This window comes from Diadema setosum, chromosome 5 (assembly GCF_964275005.1).
Source record: "Diadema setosum chromosome 5, eeDiaSeto1, whole genome shotgun sequence".
NCBI classification, from domain to species: domain Eukaryota; kingdom Metazoa; phylum Echinodermata; class Echinoidea; order Diadematoida; family Diadematidae; genus Diadema; species Diadema setosum.
This window is the reverse complement of record NC_092689.1, coordinates 4,382,934-4,399,360: the sequence shown is the minus strand read 5'-3', so window position 1 is coordinate 4,399,360 and position 16,427 is coordinate 4,382,934. Positions and strand designations below refer to the sequence as shown.

The 16,427-nt window shown below is 37.4% G+C and overlaps 1 protein-coding gene across 2 annotated transcripts; it reads left to right on the top strand.

The window, feature by feature from the left end:
* The first annotated feature begins 4,808 nt into the window (after positions 1-4,808).
* Positions 4,809-13,636, top strand: LOC140229010 (progestin and adipoQ receptor family member 3-like). 2 transcript variants are annotated; one of them, XM_072309273.1, is made up of 7 exons: positions 4,809-4,870; positions 5,983-6,165; positions 7,839-8,001; positions 9,328-9,480; positions 10,612-10,809; positions 11,468-11,558; positions 12,592-13,636. In XM_072309273.1, exons 2-7 carry the CDS (start codon positions 5,999-6,001, stop codon positions 12,729-12,731), a joined length of 912 nt encoding a protein of 303 aa, XP_072165374.1. In that variant the 5' UTR covers positions 4,809-4,870; positions 5,983-5,998; the 3' UTR covers positions 12,732-13,636. The 2 variants fall into 2 exon arrangements, with proteins under 2 accessions (XP_072165374.1, XP_072165376.1); XM_072309275.1 differs by having other exon boundaries at positions 4,853-4,870; positions 5,994-6,165.
* Positions 13,637-16,427: the final 2,791 nt, after the last annotated feature.

Sequence of the window (16,427 nt, the reverse complement as noted above, 5' to 3'; positions counted from 1 at the left end):
GCTATTCACTTCCGAACGTAAAAACAATCATCTGACATTTATTTTAGCATCTTCTGGAGCCGAATGTTATTGCTATTTACTTTCGAAAGTAAAAGTAAACATCCGACATTTATTTCATCATCGTACGAAGTTGATTATTATTGTTATTCATTTCCGAACGTCAAAGGGATAATTCGACATTTACTTTAGCATCTTCCGGAGCTGAATGTAATTGTTATTTACTTTCAAACGTAAAAGTAAACATCCGGCATTTATTTTATCATCGTATGGAGTTGAATATCATTATTTTTCATATCCGAACGTCAAAGCAAACATTCGACATTTATTTCAGCATCTTCCGGATACTTTTTTTTTATCCTTATTCATTTCCGAACGCAAAATCAAATCTCTGACATTCCAAAAGTATAAGCAAACATCCGACATTTATTTTAGTATTATACGGAATCAAATATTACCGTTATTCATTTCCAAAATTAAAAGAGCAAACATCTGACATTTATTCAGCATCATATGGAACCGATTGTTACCGCTTCATTTCCAAACCTGAAGGCAAACATTCGGCTTTTTTGGTGGCCCGGCGTGCGTTTTTGGTGACCCCGGTCGCAAATTAACCATTCGCGAAATCGTGATTCGATTCGCGAAAAGACTCCGCTAAATATAAGGCATACATCGCTACACTCGGCAGGGGCTACGTCGTCCTTTCACCAGGTCTCGTTACAAAACCAAAATCTCGCGTGAGTTCTTGCGTTACCTATCGTTAATGTTAACGAAACATCGTTAATTTGCGCTAGGGATCGTTACTCATCGTTGCTACAAACGTTAATTTTCCCGATCGTTAGTTTGCGTTACTAACGATTCAGGTGAAACCGCTTGCGTTAATGAAACGTTAATGTTTATTTACGCAGTTTCTTTTGGTATATACTGTATGTAAACAAAAACTGGCGTCTCGTGATTTTGACAGTGATTTATTACACAATAAAATCTTATTCGACTTAGGCACAGTGAATTCAATGGTTTTTCCGTGAAAGTGTTCTTGGAATTTCATCGACTTAAGCGAGTATTCGACTTAAAAAATTCGACTTATGAGTGAATTAATACACGTAAGTCAATGGGGAAAAATCGGGACTTTTTAAAATTATCGACTTAAGCGATTATTCGACATATGCGATGTCGACTTAGGCGAGTTTAACTGTATTAACTTCTTTCACTAGGTGTGTATAAAGTTCATGTATCTCCCACTCTTAAATTGTAATCATGCTAAGACTGATCGAGTATTTGAAACATTGACAAGTTCAGTCAGTATATTGAAGGCCTTACAAATATCAAATTTCTTTTAAAAGAAAACACACAATAATGAAGAAGGTCAAAATAAAAACCTGTTATTTAGATATTCCATTCTAAAACTACTCGGGACTGGTGCATGTAGTGCCCCAACCCCATATCATCACCTCCACTTATTTGCAAACAAGGTTGCAATCAATGTCACTGTTTATTGGAAACATGTGGATTTTGAAATATCCTCACTTTTAATATTATAAATCCAAGTAAATGAAACTCCATTCTGTTTGTCTGATTTTGTGATCATGATGTGAATTTGTACTTTAGTCATTATGACTTTTTATACACACACACACACACACACAAATATGAGACACTATTTGTCCTGCAGATTTAAACTGATAGTATCAGCTGGCAATGGAAGGGATTACCCTGATCCTGCTCATGGTAATGGTTTTTGCAAGATTGCATTAATTACATTGCAATTGTACCTGTAAGTTGGTGTATTCAATCCAGATCAGAAAAAAGGTGAATTCTTGAATAGAAGGAATGGTATTGTAACTTGTTAACACGCCTTCATCTTAGACCTACTATTTACTTGTAATTCATGTCGGCCATAATTTGGGGAGCTTCCAAAACAGTAGAAGGGATGACTCAAATGGGTAATATACAAGGCATTCACTAATGATGCATTTAAAGGTGTTAGAAAGGTGCATACCTGTGCTGAGACCGCAAACTACATTGTAACTGGCTGCAAATCAGACAAGTGTACAGTCACATTCCCAATATAGGAACATATATGTATAGTGTCTGGTAGTGAGGCAATCTCCATTCTGAACCCTCCACAGAAAAAAAAAAAAAAAAAAAGGAGAGAAAAAGAGAAGAATTGTGAGAAGTTGTTTTATGATTTCACTGTAAGGAGTTGAATTGCTTTGTCAATGTCATGGAATAAAACACTGTTGTGATTTATTTTGACTACTGTCCAAAGAAAGCTAAAGCACTGGAATTATGAGATCTGAATATTAAAACTGTTGTATTGTCATGATTTCAATTCTGATGAGTACATGTAGATATGGTGCAGTGGGATTAATTCCTGGTCTTCAGAAGAGCTGACTGTTATGAAAAGATTGTATGATTTCAGTATGACTACCTCAGTGTGTGTGGGTGTGTTGATTTATCCTAGTATGAGCCAGCTGTTTAGTTCCCTTCTTACCATTTTCTTACAGCAGGTTTATGGGAATTTGAAATGATATATACAAATATATATGTGACTGCATCACAAATCCAACAAAAAGTCGCACCATTTGATTTTATGTGAGGACTCAAAATAAGGTGAAATGGGTCAACCAAGTCAGTCTTGTAAGTTTTGCATATTTCCTGAAAGAGCTATTCTTCTTGTACAGTGAATATCATTCTGAAGTTTTGGATCATTAAATGAATGGGAAAGTGTGTTTTCAGGAGTTTTTCCTACAACCTTTCTTTTTGTAGAATACAATGTAGTTTGATTTACAACGTAAGTGTAGTACATTTATGTCTCGGAGGCCCCTTTCTGTTTCGTAAAAATCCTTCACAGACTTTTTTTTTTCAACTCTAATATCTTTTAAAAGCATAATGCTACTGCTTTGAAAGTTGGCATTAATCATGGACAGAATATGTCAATAGAGCATGCTAAATTTCAGCTTAATCTGATAATCCCTTCAATGTTACTGATATGGTGGTTTACATCCTGTTTTTTAGTCTCATTCATCACAAAGCTAGTACGGCTTGGTAAAGATTACGTGCTCGAATTGACACTGTACTTACTTCAGAGCCCCTTTTCTCAGTTTACACTTCAGAGTGTGTGCTTTCTTTCCAGTATTAAGATAGGTCAGGATAGCCCATTTTGATTGTGTCATACATCATATTAAAGCTTAGAGTCTGCTCTTTCAGAATCTGTCCTTAACTAAAAATCCATGTCTGGCGACAGGTTTGTGATTCAGGTTCACATATATATTTTTGATATAAATCCCAGCATGCCTCTTTCATACTAGAGTCTCACAAGCTAGTTTTGATACAGCAAAAAACAAAAACAAAAACAAAAACAAAACAAAAGAAAAAACCCACAGCAAATAGACACTGTGTGTAAGAATGAGAAATTTTGTTTTTGTTATCGGGTAGCTTTTTTTTTAATCACTTGATCCTTAAGAAAAAATACATGTATATGAAAACTGAATGCGTGGACCCCAGATATAAATAATTCTAAATTGAATATCTCTCTATGATTTGAACTAGGTCATTGCACATCATGCATGATAATGAATTTCTCTGGACATTCCAGGGGCATCTTTTCTCAACATGAATTTACACATGAAAAAAAAAAGAGAGAGAAAGAAAGATTGGGGGGTGGGAGAGGACCTAAGAGCCTTGTGTTTGTGCATACACTTGTACATACAATATACAACTGTACATATACATACGTGCATATAAACATACTGCCAGGTGTATACTGTAAACATATGCCATACACTTGTATTTAAGATACATACAACCTGTATGTACTCATCTATACAGATATATATTTCTAGTGTGTGTGCATGTCTATGTGTGTTTGTAGTGCCAGTAAGTTTTTACATTTCATTTTCAAGAACAGATAATGTTGTTGTTACAGCCTCTTCTGAGCAGCTGAATTGAATTGTTATGATCATGGCCAGGTTTCATCAGCTTTGCATTTTGTGGTTGGAGAAAGATGCAGAGTGCCAACAGCTGCCTGACATGAATAAAAGATTACCGGTACTAGTAGGGGCCTACTAGTATCCCATATCTTTTGGGGGCAACCATCTGTTCATCGCGCATTGCATGCAGTGGACCAGTAATCTAAGTTAAACTTTGATATTCCTTGTCATCTTTCTCACCTTTATCCTCTATTCTTATCTTTTGTTGTTCTTTTTGGACAATTAATCACATTAGTCTGGAGAAGGTCGATACACTGTTGAAGTCCTCACACTCCTTTTTTAAAATTTATTTATTGTTTTTAATTTCTTTTTCCCTTTCTTCCTCACCTTTCGGTTTGGGGGAGGAGTAGGGTAGGGATCAACCGCGCGCAGTCAGATGGGGTCAACACACTTTCTGAAATGACGTGCTCTAGCTGATGATAAACTTTATTCAGAAGTTCCATGCAGAGTGTAGTAGTAGTCGCATGGAAAGGAGGGCAAGCAATAAATGTGAAACAATCGCACTCGGCACTCTTTGCCAGACATTCGATTTTCGTCCACGCAAGCAGCATTGATTTATGTACTTTGATCATACGGATCCACCCACTCTTAGCTCCTCTCTGTGAACTGCAACTTGCAAGGTTCTCGAAAGCATCCAGGCCAACCCGGGCCTGCCCTGCCACGAGCATCCCACAGGTGCAGATCAGCGGAGCAGCATTGGCGCAGCCTCACATCACACTCGTCGCGGATCGATCTGCTAGACGTGGAGTGCGCCGCTATTAATCCCCGCATACCCGCAGTCAGTGTACGTAGCTAGGCCGGCCGCCGCCTGTGCAGGGCCAGAGGTCTTTGTGTTTATGGTAGGACAGGAAGAGACGGAAGTGATCCCTAGCTTGGTTCAGGTGAGAAATTCAGTTCCAGAACTTGTAAGAAAGCAAGACTCGGTGCAGGAAAGAAGTCCGAAATGATAACTCATTGTCCATGATCATTGATGTCATCCAGTTTGGGCTTTTGCTGAGTTTGAGCTTAGCTTTACCAAAGTTCTCCCCAGAAGTTACCGGTACGGTACAGTCTGCGTCTGGGAGTGGGATACTGAGTAGGCCCACTGAGTATACACACTGCACACTACACTACAGTACTGTAGAACAGACAGACCAGTCTACAGAACGTGCACCGGTACTGAGCAGTTGACACAGATTGCAGTTGTTATTGATACTCTATTGCTGCCCTGACTATTAATGTTACATTACATGTAAATTGTGTATAGCAAGCAATGTAGCTGTAGACGAGGCCAAGGACTATACTGGCTATTATAGACCTATGTTTGACCAGGGAGGTGGTGGTGGGTTCTTCATTCTCTGACCAACCTCTCAGTCTCAGCTCATCTCAGGTGCGGGTGCTGGCATCCACACGACAAACTGTGAGTGTGATTCTGTTTAACCCCGGGCACTCCTTCACACAGTTATACTGTTCGGGCTGGTCACAGTTACTGTACCTGTGACTAAGTGAAATGTTGGTATAGACTATAAGTATGATGGCTTCTATTATAATGTTCCTGAAATTCTGAACTGTGGGATGACTGAAGGCAGCAATTAATATACCTCTTGAGTCTTGTCTCATGGATGTTGCTGTTTTGTTAATTCTCTCTCTCTTTCTCTCTCTCATCTCTCTGAGGGAAACAAAGAATTTAAAGCAAAACTAATTTAGATTAGGTCTGGCATCGTAATGAGGTGAATATTGCATGGTCCCTATCCCTATTCATCAACTATGATACTCATTTTGTTGAAATGGATGTGGCTTTGTTATAATATTGATAATGTCTGCTACCCTGTGAAACCAATTTATCAATCCATGCATTGCAACATCAAAATCTTCTTTTCATTTTTTTTTTCTCAGTTATGGTACCTAAAATCAAGAGTTGAAGCCTATTAGTGAAGCTGATTGATTCAGGTGGATTGCGCATCGCAAACTTTACAGCTTTTTTGTTTTGTTTTGTTTTTGTCATTCACTCAAGGACCCCATCAGCAGCCATGATCAACTTGCGAGATATGACGCTAAATACAATCAACTTCTCAGATGACCACAGCAAGCCACTGCCCTTGTATTCCTATGCTGAAATTCCACATTTTATGCAGGGAAACCCGTACATCACCCATGGCTACAGAGCTTTTCTGTCCAGTGGGCAGTGTGTGAAGAGGTAATCACTGTATGAACATGTACTTTAATGGACACCACAATAGAGCCAGTTCATAGTTCCACCTTGCAAGGTCATAAGCAGAAAAAAAAAAAAATCATTTGTACCAACAAGCATTACATGGTTTTAAATGGGCTTGGAATCATTACATTACATTTGTGATGAAATGATTATTCATATTATTCACAGTCATATTATTTGCTTATAAATGGTGCTTGCCAGCACATCTACCTCACAGCAACATTTTCATCAAAGCCTGGAATTTTGCAATATTGATAGGAAATGCAAAATAATGAAGTAAATGCTTCTCAAAGTGAAAATTGATTGATCATTTTGGTCATCCAGTCTACAAAAGTTCATTGTTTGTCTGAACGTGAAGTCCATGAATTGTTCTGCCAGATTGCCAGGCAAGCTCATACATTATGTTTTTCTGAAAATGAGTGAGGTGCCTATCTTAACTGACAAAGTAGAAAGTAAGTTGTTCTTGCGTGTAAATAGACCGAAAAAACTAGCTTTGTATCGGTATTAAGATGTTCTGAGATTGGAGTAATACATACATGTAGTGAGAAGATAAATTTGTCACCTTATTCTATTTTTCATGGTCTGAAGGCTTAATCAGAACAAAATGCCCATCACTGAAGTTATACAAAAATGTTTGTGCTTGAAATAAAATTTTTGGATTATCAAGAGTGAATTCAGAAAAAAGCAGAATGGCTTTGTTTATTTGTTTTGTTTTGTTTTTTCATCATTGTCTGAAATAGTGTGTGTATCAAATTGCACCTAATGTACATATGATATCCTATCATGACTGTATGACAATATGACACACACTGGGCAAAATGCAAATGAGAAAACATTTTTAGGCTCTGTATAATCATTCATTACAATTCACATCATTCATATGTGCACATTTTGTCTATCACATTTTATATTGTAATTTGGTGTTCACTCTTCAAATGGAAAATCTTGTGAAGGAAGTATGACATGAATTCATGTCCCTGAGTTTCGAGAAATAAAACATTTTTCTCTTGCAATACTTATTCATTAAATTAATTGGATGCTTGTCCCTCTAACCATTCAAAACAGAAAAGAAGGTGTGGGAGAGAGAATGAGGGAATATCTAGTGTTTGTTCTGTTTGCAAGATACTGGACATGATGAGGAGTCATATTGTCGCTGGGGAGACAAGACCTTGTATCTGCAATTTTGGTGAAAATGACTTTTTTACATTTATGGTCAAATAATCAGTTAAGTGATGTCCTGTCCAAATCCTAGTTGTCTTTCCCAAAAAATGAAGCCACCATGACACGTCAAAGGAACGGCTGTCCCATTCGGTATAGTGCTTTGGCCGCCATGTTTTTTGGCTCTCCTGAACATTTGACATTTTGTAGATACGAGGTCTTGTCGCCCCAGCGATGATATGTAGCTGTATCAATCACAATCATGCAATGCTTTATCAATGATAATTTCCAGTATCCTATGACCCATCATCACAAAGTTTAGATTAGTTAGATACCCAGTTTATTTTGTCACCTCTTTTATTTTGTTTCTATAATATGTTCATTCTGAATAAAGCTTGTGTTGCAGCTAGTCTAATTTTGTTGCAAGTGAAGTTGAAACTGTTTGTAAGTATTACATAACAATGCTTTCTCTTTTGTATCCATCTGTGTGGCTCCAGTTTGTGTCGCTGGTCCAATGAGACGCTCAATGTGTGGACCCACATCTTTGGATTCTTCCTCTTTCTTGGGCTTACCATCTACGACAACACCGTCGTGATTCCATACTACCAGGGTTCAACATTCGATCATGTCATCTACACAGGCTTCTTAGCCTGCTATCAGGTTAGAAATTTGTTTTTTTTTTTGTGGTTTTTTGTTTTTTTTTTTTTTTTTTTTTAAGATTGATGCAGCAGTATTCATACCTGTCCCCCTAATGCTGCCATATACAGAGCTGCCAGCTGTGCTGTATCTACTAGGAGGCGCTGGGAAAGCACTGACATACTGTATACGCTGTTATTTTCGCGAGCTTCGGGCTGATCGCGAAACTAAAGACACGCGAAATTATTACCCCGTCATACCTTATGTACAAATTGATGACAAAATGCATCCAACGTTGGCCGGACCAGAACGCGGCTGTTACACCCGCCAGTACGTACACATACTACTGCTACTAGTACGCTAATTAATCCACTAAGGTCAAAGGATTGTTGCGACATTTGGTAGGTACTTGTGAATGCCGTGTGTGAGTGTCTCACTGCAAGTTCCCGTAATTATTGTTTCATTTTATAAATCTTCTACTGTGTCTTTTCTATTGTCATGTTTGGAAAGTCACAATGCAAATGGAAAAACGTTACGAGTATGTTGACAAGTGTTTGAACGTGTTGGCAGTAAACCCTACTACTACTAGTATCAATCGCAAATTTAACAACACGCGAAAATGCCACTGATACCTTGATTCGCGAAAATATCTGTACGCGAAAATATTGGCATATACAGTATATGATATTCTGACTTTGCAATCAAAAATAAAATTCTGCTGCTCTGTTTTCTCTGTTTTATGTGAAGCTAAGTGGATGTGTGATGCCTTGACTACTAGCTTATTGTGTAGATGAAATGTCTTAGGTGTATCATTCAAGATCTCACTTGAGGGTTTTGTGTACAGAACACTATGCTAGAAATTCTGTCATTTTAGTGGACTCTGCAAATTTTTAGCTTCTCCCATAGTTAACATGTTTTTAATATAAGGGGAAAGAGAACAAATTAAAAACAAAATTGATTATCTTTACTGTGTTTATATAAAAAGATTCCATTTACTCAGTACTTATTTTTCATTCTTACATTTATGTATATTTATTAGTGGAAAATTGAGCAAAGAAGATGGGATTCCATCGGGATTCGAACCCGAGACCTCCGGATTGCTTGCCCGGTGCTCTACCAACTGAGCTATAGAAAGCCTTAGTTCAGTGTTCATCCCAGATTTATGTATATTGTGTGTATACTGTGTAGGTAATATGTTCTTTCGTGAAATTAATGTTCTTCCTTGTACGTGTTTTTTCAACTCCATTCTGTTAATCAGTTAACTTCTCTGTAAATGATTAGCTCTGTATTCTATTTTCCCTAAGTTTATGTTTGTTTTGTGTTGTATTTTCAAACATTTGGAACCCACAGTTTGCCATGTTTGCATCTGCTGGCTACCACCTTTTTTCCGGTGCCAACGAGGATGTGTACAAACGCTGGTTCAGCATCGATCTCGCAGGGATATCCGTTGGAATCCTTGGGTGCTATATTCCAGGAATCTACTATGCATACTGTTGCTTCACGGTAAGTATTCTTGTTCATTTGATTGTGTTTACTTTTTATAGGATCCATGTCTTCAACATAAGTAACTATTCAATAAATATGTTTACCATAAATAGAACCAGATGGGCATGAACTGCATGCAGAGTCATATATAGCACATTGTGTATATTGATACTGTAGGTCTGTTTAAAATAATGTGCAACTCACTCACGGAGTTTTATGTGTAAGGCTAGTTATCAATTAACTCAAGTTTTGCTTCTCAGTTATAATCAATTCAATATAGATTGAATACAGTTTACACATAAGCCTACGTGTGACTGTTGAGTTAAACAAATATGCATGCATGCATGATGAATTTTGTACACTAAGACAGAATATACAACTAAAGATGGAAGGAACTCTTGTCAGATATTCATGACCTAGGTACATACTGTTGATAGACTCACTGTTTTTTTGTTTTGTTGTATCGTTTTCCTTTTAAACAAGCATTGATATAATATGCTTTGTAGCTTGTAAATATCTGAATATATATGAGTATTTGAAAGTAGCCCTCATATGAAATGACATTAATGCTGATATGAATATCATTCTCTGTCCAACATATGGGCATCCTTTATGTTCATCATCTCTATGCCTATTCATATCCACCATGGATGCTATGTTTTTGCTGGCATTGATGTGTCTGTTTGTCTGTTTATTTGCTTGCATAATAACTGAAAAAAAAGTGAACAGATTTGGATTGAATTTTCTTGAAAAGTTGATACTGGCACATCTGGATCATAGTCTTGATCCAGAATTTTTGGTAAATTTTCTGAAGGATTCTTGATCATAGGAAAAGAGGGCCATTTTTTGATAGCTATTAAGCTAACAAATGCCAAGGGTATGTTTTGATGGTCAAGGAATCTGATAATACATATTATGTGAATGTAGGACACAGGGTGGAAATCACAATATAGGTGGAAATAAGCTGCTTGGTGGAGATCTGCACTCTCTGAATGCTTATCTCGTTCATTACCAAATTTGTTTCCATGCTCTGTGCTGTGCTGGCAAGGTTACCATTCTGTCACATCCCACATTTTCTTCTGCGTGAAAAATGGCAATTAGGATTGAATATCACGTTCCGAAAATCTCCAACCGCTTCCTCTTATGCAGTTTTGGAGGGACATCTACTTGGCGATCGCAACAGCCCTCATCCTGGTCACGTTTGTCGTTCAGATGCACCCGCGCTTCCTGACGGCGCACTGGTATACACGCCGCCTCATGCTCTTCACAGCCATGGTGGGGTTCGGCCTAGCTCCCACTATTCACTGGGTCTACCTGTATGGGGGACTGAACACTCCCATTGTGAAGGTAATAAAATGGCTAGGAAAGGCATACATTTGGCAAGGATTTTGTTCAGTGCATCTTCCTTCTTCAGCTTGAAAGACAAATTCAGGTGGAGATATTTATACAATCAAGATATTTGATAAGTGGTATTTCATGTCCATTACCTATAAATGGCAAAAGCAAAAGTTATGCTTGTTGTTGATGATCAAATATAATTTTCTCATGTTTATGATAATGATATGGACATGCTGGGACAGAATTTGTTTATTGCTAAGCAATATTTGCCTTTTATTCAAAAGTGAATTTCTCATGTAAATGATTTTATTCCCTGCAATATTTAGTAGTATGTTTAGTAAAATGTTTGAAAGATAAATGATACCAAATAACTCTTTTCCAAAAGAAACTTTGTAGGCAAGTTCCGTCTTGCTCCTTGTATGAGATGTAGAAGTTAGAATATTTCTAGTCATTTTTGACAAAGTGTATAGCTATGAAATTATTGTCAATGGAAACTTTATAGTAAACTTTTGATAGGATACTGCAGCATAGCAGAAAGTTAATATTGACAAAGTTGCTTTTCACCTATTGGAACATTTGGCAGGTCATCAGGTCACAAAGTGTACATCCGAAACATTCCATGATTTCTTGCAAAGCAGTATTTATGTTTCTGTTCTTGTGTTTTTAGATGATGCTACCTCGAGTTGTTGTGCTGTATTTACTGGGATTTACAGCCCTTGTTTTCTTTGCCACAAAATTTCCTGAAATCTGCTTTCCAGGTAGGTGAGATGGTGAGGTGTACTCCTATAAGATGATTTTCACTTCTGTCAGACATCCTTAGAGTAGTGGAAGTAGTAATTTAGTGGATTATTAATGACTTTTTGCACACATTGGATCGCATGGGTGGAAAGGGACATGCATTTTCTGCGATTAGACCACAGTGGTTTCATGCCTACACTTTAGACAATCATATGATATCCTAACTATAAAGATAGGGTCAGGAAATGTTGAAGGAGAAATGATAGAGTAACAAGAAGAAGATGTGAACGTGAAAATCAAACATGCATGATAACTAGAATTTCCAAATACGGCTGGTACTATGAAAATGTAGTTATATGTAGTTATATTTATGTCTAATAAGTAAACTATTGATTAAATCTTGATGTGCCATGGTGTAAACCCCGTGCCACATTATTCTGAGACAGTAACTTAGTCAAGCTGTGGGAAAACATTCTGTTGTTCAAGTCAATGTAACTTTTATAGATTTTTGTCACCCTTGACATGGTATGACAAAAGTTGTAGAGAAAATGCACAGCTTTGCTTTGTTGTAAATTGTATGACAAATCTGTTTGTTTTTCTTTCAAATGACCAGTAGCTACATTATTGTAGAGGCATGACTTTTACACACAAAACAGTGACAGAAACTCTTAAAATTTACTTGCAGATCCAGTAGAGAACACGGCTTGATAGTCAGTCGCCACACAAAATGCAAGTTACCTGTGACAGGAATGGAATCGTGAGAAATGCTTATATTGTACTTTGGCATTTGGCGATTTATTGATTAGTTTGGGCGGGTTTGTGCGTTTGAGTGGAATATGCGAACTTGGCATGCCGTCGACTGAGTCAGGCGTGCGAATGTGGTACATGAAGAGTTAAGTATTGTTATGCATGTGTACCTAACTTGACATACCTTGACTTTCCCCCTAATGGTTGTTTTGTGGGCACATCAACCGTGCTGTACTTATTTTGAATGAGTAAACTCTAAAGAGTTGTCATGCACGTGTACCCGTTTTGATTTTTCTGGCTGTGCAGGTAAACTGGATTACATAGGGAGCAGCCATCAGTTGTGGCATATCCTGGTTGTCATAGCGTTTCTATGGTGGCATCAGACTGGGGTCGTCATGATGGAATACACGCACAACTTTGACGTATGCAGCGGGCTAGGCACATAGCCACGTTTCAACATCAACTCAATGCCAAAAATCCAAGATTTGGACCATTTTGTCGCACACCCTTATGCAATAAAGGATCTTAATGAGTTCCATTTATGACTCCTTGATATAAAGTGGCCACTCTAACTCCTTTTGTTTAATTCAAATCAACCATTTCATTTGTATGCAAGCAATATGATGTGCTTTTAATCTTCACTGGGCATACAATGATGTACTGTCCATGGAAGTGATTTGGACCATTTTGTCTCGCACCCATATGCAATATAGGATGTTTAATGAGCTCCATTTATGACTCCTCGATTTAAAGTGGGCACTCTAACTCTTTTTGTTCAATTCACATCAATCATTTTATTTGTAATCAACCAATATGATGTGCTGTTAATTTTCACTGGGCATACAATGATGTACTGTCCATGGAAGTGGACATACAGTGAAGTCCAAGACCAATTCAGTCAGTCTTAGTTTCACCTCTCCCAGGCCTAAAGGGATCCTGCAGGAGTTGTTTTCTGTCATGAAACCATTCTTAGATATATGAGGATGTATAACAGTCTTACTTGCAATCGATCAATAGTTAAGTATAGTTTAGTGTAGTCCAATTAAGTGTAGTGTAGTGTAGTGTCGTGTAGTGTAATGAATATGAAGTGTGATGTAGTGAATTATAGTATAAGGGCAGAGTGTTAATTGAAGCTGTAGGACATTGCAGGATGTACTATCTGTCTTGTAGCTTATCTTCTTGGGTGTGATATGTTTAACCTTGAATGCTTAGTTATTGTCTTGATGAAAAGCAGCTGAGATGTGAAAAATATTAACCCATTGAGGATGAGTCTCAAGTATACTCGGGCAAGTGTCTATGGGAAATGTGTGTTGTAGTAAAATCAGCCTGTCCTCAATGGGTTAAGAATATTGACCTGTTGACCTGCAGTGTTTTCATCATCACATCTGCAGGCAACAAAGTGTCGAGTACTTGTAAACTTCTGACTAAATCTCAAGCAGTGAAGCATTCCACCTACCCTTTATAACGTCCAATTGATATTGAACTACAATTACTGGCACCAGAAAAGTTGTCTTGGAATAAATATAACTACACTGATGTATGTTGTATGTAAGGGATGACTAGATTTTTTTTTCTAGTAATTAATCCACCCTATTTTTCATGTCATGCAATTTGTTGTCGTTGATGTTTAGTGAATATGGTGCTAAGACTCGAGGGTTTTAAACTGGCTTAAAAAAAAAGGAAATGGCTCATAATCTCACCTATAAATACAATATTTATTATAAATATTGTGCACAGTATATTGTACCATAATAACACCTCATCACCTCCTGTTGTAATCCAAAAGCCCGTGAATGAGACATTGATATTCAATTTATGAGCTGATTCCTGTCATACTCTAATGTCCTTCGATATCAAAGTTGGCCAGGTGTAAGCATTTAGGATAAGTTGTCGTTTTGCAAAATCTTTTGTTTTCTGATTTTGCAGGAGTAAGGCGACATGTTTGTGGAATATGCACAAAAGCAATGCTTCCGTCTTAATTACCTCTTTCATGTATTACATAGCTTGAGCAAATTTGTTTGATATTTTCATGTTACAGGGAAACCTTGTAGTAAGGAGGTCGTTGGGACAGCTGATTCTATATCGTTATAACTGGTACTTTCTTGTAAATGTGCTAAAGACAGAGACCAGCTAAATATGGATATGTGAAATTCAGAACCACCAAATTTACCTCGTCAAAAGTGGTATCATAGTGTTAATGCGAGCTCATTTCAGCAAGGTATCCCTGCATTTTGTGTTGCTTCCTTTTGCTTTTACTGATTTTCCCAGACAGCTTTCAAATGTTCTGTGTTTCTTTTATATTCATATATTGGTCAGTGTAGTTTTACAACTCGATCATTCATCACTGCTTCTCATACTATTAGTGTTCTTCCAAATCTTGATCACATAATGGCAGACCTCAATGTAGCCTCCTTGTGAGAGATTTTGCACATAAATCATAGGTTAAATAGCCTAATTACAGCCAAAACTAATACCTCACTGAGCCCAAAGAGACCTCATCCTTAGCCTGAATGACCACATTGTAGCCCAATGTGACATTTCTGCAGCCCCAAAATGACTTCATTTTAGTCTTTGGAAGATAAAAAGTGTGCATTATAGTGTAGTACCTAGTACTGTGTAGTACCAAGTACTCTCATGGATTTTGAGGTTGACACTTTTAAGAAACTAATTTATACTTCACTGTTGGTTATGCATCAAATCATCTCTTTTACTCAGGACACATGATCTACTGCAGGAAGATTGTAATCAGCTATGTTCAGATTGTCATGAATTATTTCCTTCTTTTCTCCAGTAGTATTGGGAAAGTAGTATTAGTATTAGTAGTAGTAGTAGTAGTAGTAGTAGTAGCAGTAGTAGTAGTAGTAGTAGTAGTAGTAGTAGTAGTAGTAGTAGTAGTATCAGCAGTAGTAGTAGTAGTATCAGTAGTAGTAGTAGTAGTAGTAGTAGTAGTAGTAGTAGTAGTAGTATCAGCAGTAGTAGTAGTAGTATCAGTAGTAGTAGTAGTAGTAGTATCAGTAGTAGTAGTAGTAGTAGTAGTAGTAGTAGTAGTAGTAGTAGTAGTAGTAGTATCAGCAGTAGTAGTAGTAGTATCAGTAGTAGTAGTAGTAGTAGTATCAGCAGTAGTAGTAGTAGTATCAGTAGTAGTAGTAGTAGTAGTAGTAGTAGTGGTAGCAGTAGTAGTGGTAGTAGTAGTAATAGTAGTAGTAGTAGTAGCAGTAGTAGTAGTAGTAGGTGTAAATGGTAGTATTGTTATCATCATTATAATCCAAACCATTTGAAACTGTTTCACACCTTTGTATACCTCTTTTGCATAGCTATTGGATGTGTTGGCTCAGTAAGTAGAGCGGCTGCCTCACAATCGGGAGGTCGTGGGTTCGAACCCCGGCCGCGTCATACCAAAAGACGTTAAAAGATGGGAGTTGCTGCTACCTTGTTTGCCGTTCAACAGTTGAAAAGGTTAGAGCAACGTCGATCTGGCGCTGCTCAGTGGCTGCCGGGCCCACGATCAATTGGGCAAAAAGAATTTCCATTTTCGGACAATAAAATTTGGAGTTTATATCCAAAACAATTATTATTATTATTATATGTTCGTGGGAGGCCTGTACATCAGGTTCTTCATTGGTACATGGATGCACTATATGAAAGGCTATCCGGCTATTGACTATATGTAAACCGCTTTCAGATAAACTTCAGTTACACACCAGTGCTCATGGCTTATAAACCTTAACCTGTTTGATATCGTAAGCTTTGCGTAAATTGGAATTTCCTCCATATCCGAGGTGATCTTGATGTGTTTGATCAAATAATTACAGATTCTACAGTCAAAGAACTTCAGCCACTAAACTATGCAAATCTGTTGCAACTTGCACATATTGCTATATATGTGCCCAAGTGCTCCTGAATGTACAATGCATGTATGCACATTATATCAAGTTGGAGAAGCTTCTCCAAGGTTTGAGGTTGAGATAATTATAAGTTTGTCTGTGTCCATCTATTTATGTATGCAGCTCTCTTGTATCCATCTGAACAGTACTTTGAAAAGGGAAACAACAGATTAAAAGAAATCATTGTTCCAGTCAAGAGTTCTGAAATTTTTCACTTATGTGAAAAAAGAGAACATACTCTAAAGCAAGATGTTTTCA